The sequence below is a fragment of the Nomascus leucogenys genome, chromosome 8 (assembly GCF_006542625.1).
Source record: "Nomascus leucogenys isolate Asia chromosome 8, Asia_NLE_v1, whole genome shotgun sequence".
NCBI lineage: Eukaryota > Metazoa > Chordata > Mammalia > Primates > Hylobatidae > Nomascus > Nomascus leucogenys.
The window spans coordinates 80,028,094-80,047,005 of record NC_044388.1 but is presented as its reverse complement, the minus strand read 5'-3'; the positions used below and the strand labels follow the sequence as shown (position 1 = coordinate 80,047,005).

Here is an 18,912-nt window from a genome sequence, read left to right as displayed (position 1 = left end):
TGTGCATTCAAGGATATTATCAAGAAAATTAAAAGACAACCCACAGAGTGGAGAAAATATTTGTAAATCATATATCATTTGTAAATCATATATCATATCATATATCTGTTAAGGGACCTGTATCTAGCATGTATAAAGAATGCTGGCCAGGCACAGTGGCTTATGCCTGTAATCCAAGCACTTTGGGAGGCTGAATCAGGAGGATTGCCTGAGCCCAGGAGTTCAAGACCAGCCTGGGCAACATAGTGGGGCCCTGTCTCTACAAAAAAATAAAAAATTAGTCAGCCATGGTGGTGCACACCTGTAGTCCCAGTTACTCAGGAAGCTGAGACAGGAGGATTGCTTGAACCCAGGAGGTTGTGGCTTCAGTGAGCCATGATCACACCACTGCACTATAGCCTGGGTGACAGAGCAAGACCCTGGTCCAAAAATAATAATAATAACAATAATCCAATTAAAAATAGTCAAAGAATCTGAATGGACATTTCTCCAATAAGCACAAGAAAAGATGCTCAGCTCAGCATCACTAATCATTAAGGAAATGCACACCAAAACCACGATGAGATATTACTTCACACCCACTAGGATGGTTAGAATCAAAGACAGATGATAACAAGTGTTGACATGGATGTGGAGAAATCGTTACCCATGTATACTTCTGGTAGGACTGTAAAACGATATAGCAACTTTGGAAAACAAACTGGCAGTTCCTTAAAAGATTAAACAGAGTTACCTATGACCCAGTAGTTGCTCAGTGCACAGCTAGGTATACACTCAAGAGAAATTAAAACATATGTCCAAACAAAAACTTATACACAAATGTTTATAGCAGCATTACATAATAACCAAAATGTGTAACCCCAAATGGCTATCAATGGATGAATGGATAAACAAACTGTGGTATACCCATGCAATGGAGTATTATTTGGCCATAAAGAGGAATGAAGTACCAATACGTGCTACAACGTAGATGAACTCTGAAAACATTAGGCTTAGTAAAGGAAGATAAGACAGAAAAAGGCACTACTGTATGAGCCCATTTATATGAAATGTCCAGAACAGGCAAATCTATAGAGACAGAAAACAAATCAGTGGTACCAGGAGTTAAGGGGGAGAAGAGAAGGAATGACTGCTTAAGGGTACAGGGTTTCTTTTTGGGGTAATGAAAACATTCTGGAATTGATAGTGATGATAATTGTATAACGTTGTGAATGTACTAATGGCCACTAAATTATACACTTTAAAATGGTGAATTTTATATGAATTTTACTTCAATTTTAAAAAAGAAAAACAATGAAGTACTGCTGTGTGCTGCTATATAGATGAAACTGGAAAACATTAGGCTAACTGGAAGATGCCAGTCACAAAAGACCACATATTATTATGATCCCATTTCTGTGAAATATCCAAAATGGGCAAATATATAGAGAAACAGAAAGCAGATTAGTGCTAGCCAGGGGTTGGGGAGGATTGGAGGGTGATATCTAAACAGTAGATTTTCTTTTGGGGTTGGTGAAAATGTTCTAAAATTGATTCTGGTGATAGCTGTACAATTCTGTAAATACACAAAAACCATTAAATCTTACACCTTACATGGGTAAATTTTATGGTAAACTGTATTTCAATAAAGCTTTTTTAAAAAATAATCAGGGCTGGGTGCAGTGGCTTTGTAATCTCAACACTTTAGGAGGTTGAGGCAGGAGGATGGCTTGAGGCCAGGAGTTCAAGACCAGCCTAGGCAAGACAGCAAGACCCCATCTCTACAAAAAATTAAAGAAAAAAAAGGCCGGGCGCAGTGGCTCACGCCTGTAGTCCCAGCACTTTGGGAGGCCAAGGCGGGCGGATCACGAGGTCAGGAGATCGAGACCATCCTGGCTAACACAGTGAAACCCCGTCTCTACTAAAAATACAAAAAAAAAAAATTAGCCGGGCGCGGTGGCGGGTGCCTGTAGTCCCAGCTACTCAGGAGGCTGAGGCAGGAGAATAGCGTGAACCCAGGAGGAGGAACTTGCAGTGAGCCAAGATCGTGCCACGGCACTCTGGCCTGGATGAAAGAGCAAGACTCCATCTCAAAAAAAAAAAAAAAAAAAAAAAAAAGAATCATTGAGTTAGTGTGGAATGGACTCTGATTTCAAGAAAAAGGGAGGGATAAGAAATAATTTTTCTTTTTAAGAGAGACAGGGTCTATGTTGCCCAGGCTGGAGTGCAGTGGCTACTCACAGGTGCGTTCATTGGGCACTACAGCCTCAAACTCCTGGGCTCAAGTGATCCACCTCAGCCTCCTACATAGCTGGGACTACGCCTGGCTAATTTTTTTATTTTTGTGGAGACAGAGTCTTGCTATCCTCAAGTGATCCTCCCACCTCTGCCTCCCAAGTAGCTGGCACTATAGGGACATGCCACAGTGCCTGGCTAGAAATAATTTTTAATAGTGTAAATCAATGTACTAATGTCTTTATCTAATAGAATCTTATAGATATACCAGGAGAAAGAATAGACAGTGGTTGGCAGATCAGCAAATTAGCCTTAGGCTCCCAGCAAGGAGGCTACTGCAAAAAGTGCAGGGTACCTGGCTGAGAAGTGGAGGGACTAGGGCCTAAAATCCTTCCATGGGTGCTAGGGATGGAGGAAAGGTTTTTTTTTTTTTTTTTTTTTTCCCCCTTTCTCACAAAGACACTATTTGCTCACCGAACTATGCTTGGGAGTTGTGTCCACCAGACTTGGGGAGAGGCGTTTTTCTAATTCATCTTACAGGCCAGCTGGGGCCAACTTCACCCCCTTGCATTATTAAACCTCTTTCTACCATGGTTAACAACAACTTATCCTTTTTTTTGAGAGAGAGAGTCTGGCTCTGTCACCCAGGCTGCAGTGCAGTAGTGTGATCTTGGCTCACTGTAACCTCTGCCTCCCAGGTTCAAGTGATTCTCCTGCCTCAGCCTCCTGAGTAGCTGGAATTACAGGTGCACACCACCACACCCAGCTAATTTTTGTATTTTTAGTAGAGATGGGGTTTCGCCATGTTGGCCAGGCTGGTCTCAAACTCCTGACCTCAGGTGATCCACCTGCCTTGGCTTCCCAAAGTGCTGGGATTACAGGCACAAGGCACCACGCCCAGTGAAACATACTTTTCATCATCTTACTGTTTGGCATCTGTAACACTAGGGACCACTGGCCATTAATAATTTGAACTTAGCCAGGTGCTATGGCTCACACCTGTAATCCTAGTGCTTTGAGAGGCCAAGGTGGAAGGATCGCTTGAGGCCAGGAGTTCACAAACAGCCTGGGCAATGTAGCAAGACTGTCTGTACAGAAATTTAAAAATTAGCCAGGCATGGTCCCAGATACCGAGGAGGCTGAGATGGATCACTTGAGCCCAGGAGTTTGAAACTACAGGGAGCTATGATTGCACCACTGTCCTCCAGCCTGGGCAACAGAGCAAAAATCTGTCTTTAAAATGATAACAATAAAAATAATTTCAATTCTTCCCTTAGCTACCTACCACAGCAGTGAACGTTTATACTTCACAACCACTACTACTCAGCTTCTCTACTTTGTGCCAGCTAAAAGTAGGTGCTATCTCATGGTTTTAACATCTGTTCTGTTTTTCAGTGGTATCAGCTCCTCTTGTTCTAGGTACTGTCAAACCTCAAATCCCAGTCCTGATGCTTCTCTCCAGGGCCTCTTCCCAACTCTTTTGATGGACATCTCTAGGAGGATTTCATGCCAGCATTTCAAACATGACAGGAGTGCTGGGGTGAACAGAGGGCACAAAACATACACGAGAAGAGAACCAGTGGATTCACACAATTTTGGCTTCAAGTCAGGAATAATGAATGGGACAAGGTGGAATGCTACATAAGATGGGCATGTAGATCTGATAAAGAGTGGCACAGGTTGGGAAACAAGGGAGGCTTCCACAGAAGGGAAGGGCAAAGGGCGTTCTATAGTGAAAAGGCCCAGTGGAGCGAGGGCATAGAACTATTTGGGGCTTCAGACAGTTAAAGTCGATGCTGCATGATGCCTGGGCTTGTCTTCTCAGTCTTCTCTCTTTATCAAAGAACAGGAACTTAACAAAATGTGTTGCAAGGCAAAGGAAAATAGCGGTGGGATAATAGGATTGATTTGGGAAGAGGTGGAGGCAGTGAATTCAGACAACTCCAACCACTTCATAAAGGTTCTCAGGTGCAGCCTCTTGCCTAAGATGACTGATCTCATCTGTGCCTGGTGGCAGGAGAGACTGATCCTCCTCACAACACCTATAGAACAGTGGGGCTCCCCCACATCTCAGACACACATAATTATATTATCATTTTATTCCACTTTTTTTTAAATAGTAGAGATGGGGTCTTGTTATGTTCCACAGGCTGGTCTTGAACTCCTGGGACCAAGCAATCCTCCTGCCTCTGCCTCCCAAAGTGCCGGGATTACAGGTGCAAGCCACCATGCCCAGCCTATTTTATTCCACTTCAGAGACCACCCCCTTTGTCCCTCAGATACATCCAAATCAGGAGTTAGGGATCATACTCCACTGTGGTCCTGAATTACACAATAATGAAGTCCTAGAAGTCAGCAGCCCCTGGCTGCATGGTAGTAAGAGGTATGGCTGAGCCTGTCTTGCAGATCATCCAGTACCTGTACAGGCCAGGCTACACTGTTCTCCAGCACTCCCTGTAGCCATGTGCCAGTAACCACAGCCTAGGTTACCTCTGCTGGGCCAGAAATAGCTGCCTGAACCAGGAGCTCACAGCACCATCCACTCTCATCACCAAAGCTATGCCCAGGAGAAGTCCCACGCTGCTCACAATGAAGCCCACAGCCTCAAAAATGAACCTGCAAAGAAAGGTGGAGAATCTCAGGGAACAGAGTAGGTCTACTGCCTTTTCCCTGTAGAGGCAAAACCTTGGCCATCCTGGATGTTTAGGATCTTCATACTTTGTTCCAAGTTTCTCCCTCCCCACCACCTCTACTTCTCAAGCAAGTCTACTCACTTAGGGGCAAACACTTTCCAGACCATGAGATGCCTGCGAAGGATGGAGGCTGCCAAGGCACAGGCCAGAATCTAGAGGAGAGGAGGGGCCACGTTACTTGTGAAGGAGAGGAGGAAGCAGGGCAAAGGGAGAGTTTCTACAGGCCCCTGTAAAAAATGGAAGCAGGAGAATAGTGCATGTCAGTGGAAAAAATATTGCATGTCCTGGGCTAGGAGTTAGGAGACCTACTTCCTGTCCTGCCGCAAGCACTGACTCACTATGTGACTTTGGGCAAGTCATTATCCATCTGTAATGCTAACACTCAGGCTCTGCCCCCAGGATGGAGGAAGATATCAGTGCCACATCTGCCTCTGGAGGAAAGGAAGAGGATCCATGAACACAGTTTGGGAAGAAAATCCTGGCTATCACCTCAGTTTTTCCAGTCTGTCCACTGATAGAGTAATTCTCAAATGCAACTAGCAGGGTCCAGATCTAGGCTGCAGAGGGGAAATGATCCAGGACTAGGATTAAGGAGACCCAGGTTCAAGTCTCAGAGCTGCCATTTGAGGCCACTGGGCTTGGGCAGCCACTTCACTTATGTGTACCTCAGTCAAGGCTCTCTCCCACGGTTTTGAAGGTCTGAAAGAAAGTGATGCACATGTGGAGAAAAAACACCAACTCCCTGATCTCTCTCCTACACCCACCTGAATACCAAGGATAAAGAGGTACTTGAGGCCCAGCTGCAGCAGCGCTGCATGGAAGTGGTGAGGCGCATCCCGGAGCCGCATCTCCATCAGTGGCTCCTCTTCCTCCTCAGGTCTGACTCTGCCATCGGCTTCATTCCCTGGGGGCTGCTGTCTCTTCCGCAGCCCTTGACTCTCACACAGGAAAGGCCAGAGGAGGAGCAGTGGGCAACCTACTGCCTCGGGAGAGGGTATGGCTGGAATCAATAGGCCACCCTGGCTGGCTCAGGTTCCAATTAGCCTAGGCCAAGGGGTGCCAAAGATCCAACAAACCCACATCTCTCCATTCAAATCCAGGGGTTTCCTTTCTTTCCACAAAGCCAGAGTAAACAATGGAAGCAAGTGAAGAAGGAGGGGGTACCTGCAAAGAGGAGATGGGAGGCAAAGGTGTTGGCTCCCACTAGCAAAGCAGGCAGCCAAGTACAGGAGCCATGACCCTCTGGGAATCCCACAAAGGCTGCATGCCAATGGATGGCTGGAAAGACAGGCTGGTGGCCTGTGGAGTAGAAGGTCTGTGTGGCCATGAGGGCCCAAGCCGAGACTGCCTGCCATGGCACAGTAAAAGGACCTGGAAGAAAAGATACGCCACTTACAGTCACTTCTTAATCCCTAATCCATAGGCTACTGCTCCACAATCATATACTCCTACTACTTCAGTATCAATTCTCATACACACTCACATGCCCATCAGCCCAACCTCCTTACAGTCAACATTCTGTTATTCTAATTCTCTTTGTGGTACAAAAGCACCATCAGGCTTATGTGAATCCTGCTGTGGCCAATCTCTTTCTCTCAAACACATACAGCTCACTGTGCCATCATATATTCACAATTTACTACTTCCATCACTGGAAAATCAAGAAATGTGCTCATGAGGATGCAGCATTTCCACAAGGAGTCTTAGAGGACTCCTTGTCTCCCCTCTCCATGAACCCTGGGAACCAACAGGAGGGATCAATTTGCTTGGCTATTGCAGGTAAGAGAGAGGACACCAAGAAGACCTTCCTAGCTGTGTGGGGCATGGGACCCTCTGTCAAGCTCAGGAACATGAGGAGCAACACCTCCTTGAAAACAAGAGAAGCCGAACTCCCATCACTATTGTCTTTAGGTGAATCAGAGCTGAGATATTTACCAGGGGTGGTGATGGGTATCCCAGCAGCAAGCAGATGTAGGAGAAGGAAGCTCTGCAGAAACAGAAGCAGGAACACAAGGCTGATGCGCTCCGCATGCAACAGCAGAAGTGGGAAGGCCAACAGGGTGAGGGCTGTGACCATAGCAGCTGAGTAGACACTACCCAACTGATAAGCAGCCACAGTCAGGGGACCCTGAGATTTGGTCCTCTCTAGCCGGCCCCGGAACTCCTCCTGCATGTGTCGGTAGATTTGAGGGACCACATAATCCAGGTCAGCTTGAGAAGTGGGGGGGCCTGAGAAGGGAGTGAGGACAGTCCTGGTCCTTGGAGCGCCTGCCCCAGCCTTCACCAGCACCGTCACAGGCTTCCAGAGCAGCAGCGCAAGCCCTGAAGCAGCCAGCCCTGCTACAGCCCGAGGCAGCACCATGGATGCCCCAGAGACCAAGGCCCGGAGACGGGGGGGAGCCTCATCTGCCCCCGACGCCAATGCCCAGTAGGCAGCAGTACCCAATGCCATTAGGGGCAGTCCCCAGCGCACAAAGAGCATGGGTGGCTCGGGGCTCTTGAGATTACCATAGCGGCGAAGCCACAAGCGCACGGCAGCTAACAGGGCCACCAGCGCCGCCACACAAGTTCCATACCACAAATTCTTGGCTCGACCACCCACCATGGATGCCAGAGGACTCAGCCAGGGAGAGGAGTGGCAAACAGGTGTCTCTTCAGGGCAACGATGAAAAAGCCCAGCTAGCCTTGTACATAAAAGCAACCCAATTCCAAGTCTCAGGGCATATGCACCATTGTGCCGTGGGGGGTTTGTTGTGGCTGAAGTGCCAAGTCGGGGCATTGTGAGCAGCTTAGGTGGAAGCAGCTGGCCCTCCCAGTGAAGCTGGACAACCAGGAGCAGGACGAATGAGCCCAAAAGGAAGGGGGTGGCCCTGGCCTCAGCTACAACAAAACTATCAGAGAAGAACACAGCCAAGCGAAACAGCAGGAGTAACAGGACGGGCCCAGGGAAGGGAAACAGGGTTGCCAAGGGCCTCTTGGACCCCCAGCCGGCCCAGGCTTTCCACAGAAAAGGCAGGAAGGAGCTCACTGCAGCCACAGCCCCTAGAAGCACGAGATCTAGCTTCAGCTCAATAGTTCCCAGGAGTCCAGCATACGCTATGGCCCCAACCAGGCCCCAGGCCACAGGTATCAGGAGTAGAGGACGGAATGGAAAGCCTGGGGATATTGCCCACTGAGATGCCAGTAGGCAGATAAAGCAGGAAGCAGCCAAGAGCGCAGCACCCCCCGCCATGCGGACCAGAGAGAAACGAGCCCAAGACTCGATGCACATGGCCCGAGCTCCCCGTAGGAACTGCTGCAGCTCAGCAATCACAGTCGGCAGTGTCGCCTCAGCCCCCTTGGGGCTCTGGAGAAGCCACTGGTAGTCAGCAGAGGCCTTGGAGAAGAGGTTCTGCAGCTGATGAAGCTCCTTAGCTTGAAGGTCCTGAGTAGCAGCTGAGTAGGTATGAAGAAATCGGGACACCTGGCAGAGAAAAGGTCATAGGCCAAGGGGAACAGGTCAGAGACATAAATTGGGGCAGAGGCAAGAACAGGTATTACAAAAGGGGGTACCTGGAAGTCAAGGACCCAAACACTGTCCGGGATCGGGGAAGGGAGGGATAACGGAAGAGGGATAGGTATGGAAGGTGGGATTAAGACTAGTCAAAGAACAATAGAGTGATTCATTATGCTTCTTTCATGCCCACCCTAGCTCTGTCACCTGGAAACCCAGCCCGCTTACCTACCTGCCGAGCATTGAGATGGAGAGCTGAGGCTTGCGCTAAAGCAGAGGAGTGGGGCTGGGAGTCCTCACCCCCTGAGAATAGCTCAGTCATCACTTCCCCGATATTCCCAAATGGGATGGGCAGGCCCAGCAGCAGGGCCAGCGTGGGCACAAGGCTAACTTGAGGAATCACATCTGGCTCCTAAAGGGAAATGACAGTGGTCAACAGGTTCATCACAAAGCTGAAGTCAATGTTTGGGATGGCAGACATAGGGGCCTAGATAAGAAACGAGAGTGGAGGATACCCAGGATCACGGATTTGGGGGCCTAAAATAGAGCTATTCATGAGGATGCTGTGATGGTAACATGGGCTGATTACTGGGAGAACAGATGAGGAACATCCCAGGCCTCACCTCTGGTGGGGTGCTGGGGAAGAGTGCTGTGGGGCTATACAGAAAGAGAGCAGCTGAGACCTCCAGCTCACTGTCCCCTCCATGGTCTCCATTTGTGGTCATCCCATGGTCCCCAGCCACTACCAGCAGTGTGTCATTCTCCAGACGCTCCACAAGTCCCCTGGGGGCCAAGAAATGTGTCAGGAGTAGAAACGGATAAATATTTTTCTCAAAAAGAAAAAAGATTTTTCTCCAGGGGCCTATTCATCCCCAGCTATAACTCCGTTAGTAAGGCCTAGACCTTTGGCAAAGAGACATATCTTCAGCCATGATCCTGATGTCCAAAGCTACACACTGAGTTAATCAAGATGGATGGAGCCTTTAGCTTCAGCAGAAGGCCTAGAGAAGACAGAATTCAGCCAGGAAAGAAGCTCTAAGATAAGAGCTTCTTCGAGATTCTCAGACACAAACCCACTCCCCCAGCCAATACCCCACACTCACTGGATCACCTGGTCCATCTGGCTAAGTTTCTTGGCCATTTCAGGGTGGTGAGGGCCATGCTTGTGGCCACAGTGGTCCACACCCAGGAAGTGAGCAATCAGCACGTCCCATTCACCACTGTCCACTGTGAAGGGGAGAACACTGAGCACAGAAGACTAAGACCCACTCCTCAACCCCAGCCAGGCTTTGACACTCCTCTATGTCCAGGGATAAAAGCCCAGGCTGTTACACCCATGGGTGGCTCAGAATTTGTGGACTAAAGCAGTTCTCCCCAGCTCCCAGTCTTAGAACTACGTGCTGTGGCCCCATGCTCACTGGTAGGGTAGAGGTGTTCCAGGATGCCATTGTCTACTGTGTCTAGGTCTCTGACATTGAAGGATGGGAAGAAGAAAGCTTTGGAGAAAGCACCAGGGAAAAGGTCTTTCCAGGTATCATCTCCCATGAAGACTACACGCCTTCCTGCAGGGACATGAAAGAGAGGTCAGAGCCTGAGCAAACATCAGAGTTAGGAGAAAAGAGGAAAAGAGGCCCTTTAAAGACCCATCAGAAGTCCCAACCATGCAACCTAAAGTATAGCAATTCCATACAGCAATCCTTATCCTTCAGGGCCTAACATTTTCCACCAGGAAGCTTTCCCTGATAACCATACTCCACCCAGACCTCACACTTATCCTTCCTACAAAATGCTCTCCTAGTTCTGTCTCTGGGTTTCTCTACTGATTTGTTTTTCCTGGGTGTATCCTGCTTCTTCCAAGTCAGTGAATGAACAGGGCCTGTATTTCTCTGCTTGCTTCTCTACACTTGCAAGCCAAGATCCACATCTTCTCTTCTTCCCTTCTCCCTTTTACTGAGAGGTCTCCAAGAATAAAACTTACACTTCATTCAGATTAGAAGCTTCATAGGAACAAAGCCCAGATCCCTTCTCCTCTGTCCCCCAAACTGAGCTCCCTACCAGCAGGGCCCTGGCCTCTTTCTTCTCCTCTGTCCCCCTACACCATAGTCAAGTGTGCATCTGGGCACCCAAAGGTCTGACTCCCTGACTTCAAATTTAGAAGAAATTTGCCAAGGCACTTCTGGCCTTCAAAGTGGCCCACACTGACCTGCACTGGTGAGCTGCTTAATGAGATTGTCTTCCACTATGGCGTGGCTGGCGAAGTTACTACCAGCATCAATAAAGGTAGGGAGTGAGCCAGTGGTGAGGGCCTTGAGGCGCTGCATGGTGGTGGTAGGAGGGTCAACCTGAGATCGGTAGAGCCGGGCATGGTGGGGCTGAATCTCCAGGATCCTCTGCAAGGAGCTTAGTTTGCCCAGGAAGGGTAGGGAGACAAGAGGCTCTCCAGGCACGTGTGAGTGCTGGGGCTGGGCGAAGTCAAATCGCAGAGCATCTATCAGCACCAACACAACCCGTGAAAATCGGGAAGCCATCCAGCAGGCCCCAGGTTTCCCTTGGCTCCCCCATGGCAGGGACCCAGGGCCTGGAGGCTCTTGGCAGCTGCTATGGTTGGTGAGCTCCAAACGAGTGAGCAGGAAGCCACTGGTGAAGAGGGCAATGCCAGCGTAGAAGAGGAAGCAGACCCAGGCCAGGAAGAGCAACACTGAGGCTTTCTGCATCCTGATAGGAGTGGGGAAGTAAATTCATTACTGTGGGGCAACGAACCAGTGGATATTCTGGTTCCTGAATACAAGCCTAGCTAGAATCACTTCCTTCCAGAAACCTTCCTGGAGATAAACCATCCCATAGCCAACCCCTTGCAATATTACTCTCCTCCTATTTCCAGGCTGGGTGTGGTGGCTCACGCCTGTAATCCCAGCACTTTGGGAGACCGAGGCGGGCGGATCACCTGAGGTCAGGAGTTCGAGACCAGCCTGGCCAACATGGTGTAACCCCGTCCCTACTAAAAATACAAAAATGGGTGGCGGGCACCTGTAGTCTCAGCTACTGGGGAGGCTGAGGCAAGAGAATCGCTTGAATCGGGGAGGCGGAGGTTGCAGTGAGCCGAGATTGCAGCACCGCACTCCAGCCTGGACAACAGAGACACCGTTTCATGAGGCCCCACCCCAGATCTACTCAATCAGGATCTTCGAGGGGTAGAGCATAGGAATGTTCACATGTACAGGCAGGAAATGCTAATGCTGAAAACACACAGTCACGAGGGAAACTTATTCCAATTGGTAGCCAGGCTCTCTTACAGGCCGTTTCTGCGCCTCTCCCCTCGCCAATCTCAATACCCACTAGGGTGGAAAGGGATCGAAGCTGCAGGGGAATCCGGGCCCAGCCGACGGCGCCGCCTGGCGGGCACCAAGGGGACGAAGGGGAGGAGTCACACTCCGCTTCCGGGCGGCCAGGTTCTCCAGGAGACCTGAAGCACGACCTTCGCCACGCAAGGAGGCTGGGGCGCGGGTCGAGAGTCGACTGGGCCTCGCTGGGACCCAGGCGTGCGACCGGCTCTGCCTCCTCCGGTAGCTACCCAGCCTCCCGCTGGGCACCCTAGCTGCGGTACTGAGCACCTTGGTTGGGAGCTGAGGGAAAGTGGGAGACTCCCTTACTTAAAGGTGAGGGGAATATCGGGGGGTAAGGTTCTCGGGAGACCCTTGCTCACCTGCAATGGCACCCGGAAGTGCGGCGGCGGCGGCGGCGCCTGCTGCCTGGCAGCACAGAGATGCGCGCGCCAGACAGAGCGGCCCGCCCGTGGCTCCATCGCCATCTGCCGGCACCTCGGTGGAAGTTTGGCCAGGAGCGTGGGGCTGGCCCCAGTTTGATGGGATTATTTAGTAATTGAAAACTGGGGACAGGGGACCAAGCTGGAGGAAGAGTTCAGGGAACCACTGTCCATTCATGGTTACGACTAAGAGCACGGCTGCTGGAGTCAAACTTGACTTGAATCCTAGCTCTGCCGCACATATTGTCATTATTAGGCATTACCTCATCTGTAAGATGGAGACAATACTTATTTTCCCCTTTTTGCTTAGCTGAGTCCAACTGAGATTTCATTACTCCTCCTCTCAAAGCCTCTAACTGAATCTTACAACTGAATAATTAAGCAAATAATCCTTCGGAGTGGAGGAGGGGAGGCTGGGCCTGGTGGCTCACACCTGTAATCCCAGCACTTTGGGAGGTCAAGGCAGGTGGCTCACCTAAGGTCAGGAGTTCAAGACCAGCCCGGCCAATATGACGAGACGCCATCTCTACTGAAAATACAAAAGTTACCCGGGAGTGGTGGCGGGCGCCTGTGATCCCAGATACCTGGGAGGCTGAGGCAGGAGAATCACTCGACCCCGGGAGGCGGAGGTTGCAGTGAGCCGAGATTGCACCACTGCACTCTAGCCTGGGCGACAGAGCAAGACTCCCTCTCAAAAAAAAAAAAAAAAGCCAGGCATGATGACTCACACCTGTAAGCCCAGCACTTTGGGAGGCTGAGGCTGGAGAATCAGTTGAAGTCAGGAATTGGAGACCAGCCTGGCCAACATGGTGAAACCCCAAGTCTACTAAAAATTACAAAATTTAGCCAGGCGTGGTGATGTGTACCTGTAGTCCCAGCTACTCAGGAGGCTAAGACCGGAGAATTGCTTGAAGCCAGGAGGCAGAGGCTACAGTGAGCTGAGATCGTGCTACTGCACTCCAGCCTAGGTGACAGAGTGAGACTCTGTCTCAAAAAGAAAGAAAACCTGTCCACTGGTTTCTCATCTGAGAGTAAAAGTTCTTGCATTGGCTCTACATGGCCCTGCACACTATCTGCCTCTTCCCCTTCTGATTCATCTAGCTGCCACTTCTTTGCTTCCCTGTGTTCCATCCACAGCAGTTCTGCCTCAGGACCTTTGCATTTGCCATCTCCTCTGTCAGCCTCAGTTCCCGATGCCGAAATGGATCTCCATCACCTTCATACGGAAGCTCAACTGTAACATCAGCGAGGCTTCCTGGAATCTCCTGCTTTACTAGTACAGCACCTCCCACCACATCCCCTGGAAAAATTTCCCTTCTCACTTCCTTAATTTCTTCCATAGCACAACTCATCAGCATCTCAAATTCTACACGTATTTATGGTTTGTCCCCTCCAAGTAGAATGTGAGCTCACTGAGGTCAGGGAATTTTGTTTTCTTCATTATGATATCCTCAGCACCTAGCATATATTTGAGGTTCACATACTGACCAAACGAATAAAGGAATATGTTAATTTAAAAAAAAAGTTGAGTTATTCTTCCACCTTGTTCCCCACAGCCCCTTATCTCAGTTCAGGCCTCATCCCTTCTCCAGGATCACTGAGGCAGCCTTCTCGCTGTCCTCCCAGCCTCGTATCTCTCCCTACTGTCCCTTCTCCACATTGCAGCAAGACCACTCTAACTAAAACATTAATGTGATTACTGTTCTTTTTTTCTTTTTTGTAGAGATAGGGTCTTACCATGTTGCCCAGGCTGGTCTCCAACTCCTGGGCTCAAGTGATCCTCCCGCCTCAGCCTCCCAAAGTGCTGGGATCACAGGTATGAGTCACCGTGCCTGGCCAATGTGATGTTTTATCTTAAAATTCTTCATGGGAAGGGAAAAAAAACCCTTCATAGGCCGGGCGCAGTGGCTCATGCCTGTAATCCCAGCACTTTGGGAGGCTCAGGCGGGCGGATCACGAGGTCTGGAGTTCGAGATCAGCCTGACCAACATGATGAAACCCCGTCTCTACAAAAAACAAAAAAATTAGCCAGGCATGGTGGCACATGCCTGTAATCCCAGCTGCTAAGGAGGCTGAGGCAGGAGAATTGCTTGAACCCGGGAGGCGAAGGTTGCAGTGAGCCAAGATCACGCCATCGCACTCCAGCCTGGACAACAGAGGGAGACACTGTCTCAAACAAACAAACAAACAAACAAACAAACAAAAAACCCTATTACCCTAGGGATAACGTCCAACCCCTTCAACAAGAATCTCACTCCTTGTGACTTGGCCCTTGCCACGTAGTCACATCCCCCTTAACACTATACCCTTCAGCCAACTTCTCTCAAGCAGTGAGCCTTTGTTTATTCTAGTCCAGGGCCTGACTTGGTGAAAACTTGCTAACTTTTCCAGCCTGAGTTCAGTGGCAGTCAGCAACGCTGCTACTAATAAGCTGATATGCTCCTCTCACCAAGATCCCTCAGCCAGAACTTTCCTCTACCACAGCATTTATCACCCTTTTTTTTTTTTTTTTTCTTTAGAGGGAGAGAGTCTCACTGTCACCAGGCTGGAGTGCAATGGTGTGATCTCGGCTCACTGCAGCCTCCACCTCCCAGGTTCATGCAATTCTCCTGCCTCAGCCTCCCAAGCAACTGGGACTACCGGCACATGCTACCACGCCCAGCTAATTTTTGTATTTTTAGTAGACGGGGTTTCACCATGTTGGCCAGGATGATCTCAATCTCCTGACCTCATGATCTGCCCACCTCGGCCTCCCAAAGTGCTGGGATTACAGGTGTTGAGCCACCGCGCCCGGCCACATTTATCACCTTCTATCACATCACTGTCTGCTTCCTGTCTGTCTTCCCTACCTGACCTTGTATTCTGTGAAAGCAGGGACCACTGGGTTTCAGGTATTTTTGTAATCCAGTGTCTAGTAATGAGCTTGGCACTTGGTAGACATTCAATGTTTTTGAATAAATGAATGAGGAGCACCCTCAGTCCCTGAAAACCCTTTAAGTATGCCAGTGCAGGGTAGTACTTTCTCATGGAAGTACTTCTTTCCCATGAAAAAACCCCCAAACACCTGCCTCAAACACACAGCCCCACACTTAGCAGGAAGGGGACTTCACTTCCCAGCCAGCAGTTCAGTGAACATATGGTTTAACTCTTCCACCCTATCCCACAGTTTCTCTTGAAGACAAAAATGATAGTTTCACTTTACAAGAAGTTCACTCTTATTCATGGAGGCATGAATCATGCTGACAGGACTGGATCCAAGGAAAATGCTAGTGACTTTCCCAACTTCATTCCCCAATCAAAGAGGACAGTTTCTGGTTTGCCACTGGTGAGTTTATTACACGACTAAAGTTCAAATAAAAAAATAAAAACCAAAATCTTGGCAGGGAAGCTAGAGCCAGAATCGCGAAAATCTGCTTCCTTGTCCCCAGACTCCCTGGCCAAGCCTAGCTCCACTAACTCATCTTGACGCGATCAAGTTCCTCATCAAGACTTGCATCTGTACCCTGGACATCTCTGCTGCTCCCACTGGAGAGCGAGTCTGGAGTCCCTGGCACTGGGGCTTTGGTGAGGGCTCCATATACACCCATGGCCTGAGGAGAGGAACAGAGAGAATACCATGAGGACACCTGACAGAGGTGCAGCCCAGCCTACCAATGGCTAGACGGGATAAGATGGCATGGGGGCCAGTGAGTTGGTGTTCCTTTCTCCCTCTCTCAAACCTGTCTTGTAAGCTCTGGAGTTGATTTTAGGAATCTTGCAAACCATCAGAGTAAAGTGACTCTCAGAATACCAGCACAAGTATCTACCAAAAAAAGGTATCTCAAGAACTTCCATATTTGCAGGAGTGAGTGGAGATGTTTCATTCTTAGATTCCACCTCTACAAAGAATGGAGGTCCAGGGCCAAGGCACTCTGAAAACCTTTATGGTATGTAAGTGTTGATGATGGTGGTGGGGGTCTCAGTTTGGTCCCTGGCACCAGTGCTCTGTGCTGGGTCCTCAGAGAGCTCTAACCTGAGCCACCATGCTGGTGACATCGCCAGGATTGGAGGGCAGTAGGATAGTGTTGGAGTCCTTGGCCAGTTTGGAGAACGCGCTGACATACTGCTCGGCCACAGTCAGTGAAGCTGCTGCATCTCCATTCTGTGATCACAGGGGGATAAAAATCAGAAAACACAGATACGGAGAAGGGGTGGATGGGGAATGAAGAAAGCAGTTCACAATAAAAAGGACCATGTAATCTGCCTCAACAGAGCCCACAGAGGCAGAACTCTCCTCAAATGTAGATAAGAGAACCCCTTCCACTGTCAATTCCTGTCCCCATTCCCACCCAGGGGCCTCTCACATGTTGTGTCAGAGCTGCAGCCAGGATTCGAATAGCTTCAGCTTTAGCCTTGGCCTTGGCCAGAACTGCACTGGCCTCTCCTGCAAGAGAAGGGACAGAGCTTGCTTGACCCATGAAGTCAATGTACCCCAAAGATCCTGCCCCAGCACCAATCTTCAAAGGCCCATGCCTTGCTCCTCCCTCAGCCTCTACCCTCTCCTGACCTGCTGCCTGATTTATCTGTTCAGCCTTTTCTGCTTCGGAGGCCAGGATCTGGGCCTGTTTCTTCCCTTCTGCCACATTGATGGCCGACTCTCTGGTCCCCTCAGACTCTAGAACTGTGGCCCGTTTCCGCCGCTCTGCCTCCACCTGGAAGCCCACAACAATCCCAATCAACAAGCCAAGGGAAACTCATATAGACATGCAACTCTACCCATCACAACAGGAGGGAAGTCTGGATCCTCCTGGGACTGGAGCACCCTGAAGTCCTTTTCCCACCTCTCCTTGGCCCCCACCTGCATCTGCATAGACTCTTTCACCCGGGGTGGCACATGGATATCCTTGATCTCATAACGGAGGCAGCGGATACCCCAGCAGTCAGCAGCTTGGTTGATGGCATCGACAATGCTGGCATTCAGGGACTCCCGTTCCTGGAAAAAGAGGTGTAAGCCCCACAGCCTCAACCTACCTATCAAGGGCCTACACTGAGAAGGGCCTGGGACTGATCTTGACCTTCAGAAAAGATTAAGAGCGTCAGGTTTGTGTCTTCAAACCCTAACTCTGGCTCAGATCTGCTTACCCGGAAGACTTTGTCCAGAGAGAGTTTGCCGAGCTCTGATCTCATGGTTGTTTGAGCTAGCTGGGTGACGGCATACTCAGGGTCCTCCACACCATAGCTTGCCTGAGATGGACACGGATAGTGTAAGAAGCTTGGGCACAAGATTTTAGTGAAGAGGGCAACTGAAAAGACTGGATAAAGTAGGGGACAGATACCTTGTAAGGGTCCATGATGCGCAGGTAAAGGACTCCATCGATTTGCAGAGTTACATTGTCTGTAGAACCGGGAGAGAAAACGAGGAAAGTCAGGACTCTAGGTCCCAACCAGTTCTTTCTACTAAGCTCTGGATCTTAGTAGCCTCATCCCAATAGCCTCAGAGCACCCATGTCACTCTGAACCCCTCACCGAGAGTCACAGCCGACTGCTCAGGCACGTTGATGACAATTTCCTTGAGACTCTGCACATATCGGATCCGGTCTAACACAGGGATGAGTACGTTCAAACCCTGGGAAGAGGAGTCATGGGTCCTCAGAAGGCTGGGAACTATTGGGTTGGGACCTAAGCTAGTCCTGGAGTACGTAGGGAGTCAACACATGCAACATGCCCAGAAAAGCAGCAGCTCCTACCAAGAAATAAGTCCTCAGAAGGCTGAGGTGTCACTGGTAGGAAAACCCAAGAGAATAGGAATGCAAGACTAGGCCCCTGAATGGAGGGGAGAGTCATGAGAATCGGAGCCAGCAGACTAGCCATCTCTATGCAGACTGAGAGGTAGGGCTGAGAGAGTGGGCAGGGGAGATTCCCAAGAATGGGGCCTGTGAGATGCATAGGAAAAGGTGGTAACATGGGGATGATGGTCAGCAGCCTGGGCCCTGTCAGGTCTGGCCTACAGAGTCGGGAGCTAACAGTGCGGGCAGGCCCAAAGGAGGTCCTCCCGACGCTCCATGTCGTGAGGGGATTGGTCATCTGGCTGGCCCAGGGTGGGCAGAAGAGATTTCTCACAGGCTCCAGGATCCGGTGGAATCGGCCCATTCGCTCCACCACCCAGGCCTCCTGCTGCGGCACAAACAGTACCACGGTGTTTCGGGGCAATCCAGAGGAGGAGCGGCGCGGAGCGCGGCCAGAAGCCAGTAGAGGGCCCTGAAGGAAAGAAGAGGGTGAGCAGAGATCCCATCTGGCCAGACACGCCGCCCCTCAGTCCAGAAGGCATCTCCATAAACCACGACCCTCAGGATCCTCGGAGAGAGAATCACATGGGGACCATGACCTCTGACCCCAGTCCTCTCCAAAAGTTGGAATGTCACTCTTTTCCAGCGGAGGACCCAGGTAATCTCTGTCCCGACCCTCTGGAAAGGTTGCCTCGCTCTCACCCTCAGCAAAAGGGCCCCAGTGCCCCGCGCCGCGCGCGCCAGCATTTCCCACCGCCGCAGCCACCTCCGGAACCAACGAGACGAGCGGAGCGGTCGCTCCCAGAAGCCTACCCGAGCCTTTCCTCTTGCAGTTCCGCTCCCCCGGATGTACTTCCGGCAATCCCCTCCCCCAATTCAACACTCACCCAATCAGCGTTACTTGGTCGAACGGAGCATCAAGTTGTTCCCTGGGAAACGCAAACCTAGAGAAGGGCGAAGACTGCGGTTGTTCTGGGTTTAGCT

The 18,912-nt window shown here is 50.2% G+C and overlaps 2 protein-coding genes across 4 annotated transcripts; both read right to left on the bottom strand.

Moving 5' to 3' along the window:
* Positions 1–4,295: 4,295 nt before the first annotated feature.
* Positions 4,296–12,163, bottom strand: PIGO (phosphatidylinositol glycan anchor biosynthesis class O). 3 transcript variants are annotated; one of them, XM_003263375.4, is made up of 12 exons: positions 12,104–12,163; positions 10,604–11,115; positions 9,819–9,962; positions 9,504–9,627; positions 9,024–9,183; positions 8,633–8,812; positions 8,146–8,370; positions 6,843–6,894; positions 6,072–6,278; positions 5,672–5,886; positions 4,989–5,059; positions 4,296–4,830 (listed from the first exon to the last, which is right to left on the bottom strand). In XM_003263375.4, the coding sequence occupies exons 2-12, from the start codon at positions 11,112–11,114 to the stop codon at positions 4,701–4,703; spliced, it is 2,019 nt and encodes a 672-aa protein (XP_003263423.1). In that variant the 5' UTR covers position 11,115; positions 12,104–12,163; the 3' UTR covers positions 4,296–4,700. The 3 variants fall into 3 exon arrangements, 2 of the variants coding, with proteins under 2 accessions (XP_003263423.1, XP_012364385.1); XR_004031395.1 differs by having other exon boundaries at positions 5,672–5,890; positions 6,843–8,370; XM_012508931.2 differs by having other exon boundaries at positions 6,843–8,370.
* A 3,308-nt stretch (positions 12,164–15,471) lies between these two features.
* Positions 15,472–18,768, bottom strand: STOML2 (stomatin like 2). Its single transcript, XM_003263373.4, has 10 exons — positions 18,631–18,768; positions 18,263–18,400; positions 17,669–17,768; positions 17,479–17,537; positions 17,285–17,386; positions 17,001–17,135; positions 16,710–16,854; positions 16,507–16,586; positions 16,176–16,304; positions 15,472–15,753 (listed from the first exon to the last, which is right to left on the bottom strand). Exons 1-10 carry the CDS (start codon positions 18,673–18,675, stop codon positions 15,616–15,618), a joined length of 1,071 nt encoding a protein of 356 aa, XP_003263421.1. The 5' UTR covers positions 18,676–18,768; the 3' UTR covers positions 15,472–15,615.
* Positions 18,769–18,912: the final 144 nt, after the last annotated feature.

Bases quoted from the DNA above. Each gene is read 5' to 3' on its own strand.
- PIGO (XM_012508931.2), bottom strand. From the start codon at position 11,114: ATGCAGAAAGCCTCAGTGTTGCTCTTCCTGGCCTGGGTCTGCTTCCTC. The intron at 9,184-9,503 runs GTGAGTGTGGGG...CTTGGCCCCCAG, and splicing joins CAGATGGACCAGGTGATCCA to GGGACTTGTGGAGCGTCTGG. The intron at 5,887-6,071 runs GTACCCCCTCCT...CTCCCGAGGCAG, and splicing joins CTCCCATCTCCTCTTTGCAG to TAGGTTGCCCACTGCTCCTC.
- STOML2 (XM_003263373.4), bottom strand. From the start codon at position 18,675: ATGCTGGCGCGCGCGGCGCGGGGCACTGGGGCCCTTTTGCTGAGG. The intron at 16,305-16,506 runs GTGAGAGGCCCC...CTGTGATCACAG, and splicing joins CTGCAGCTCTGACACAACAT to AATGGAGATGCAGCAGCTTC. The intron at 15,754-16,175 runs GTTAGAGCTCTC...TCCTCTCCTCAG, and splicing joins TCACCAGCATGGTGGCTCAG to GCCATGGGTGTATATGGAGC.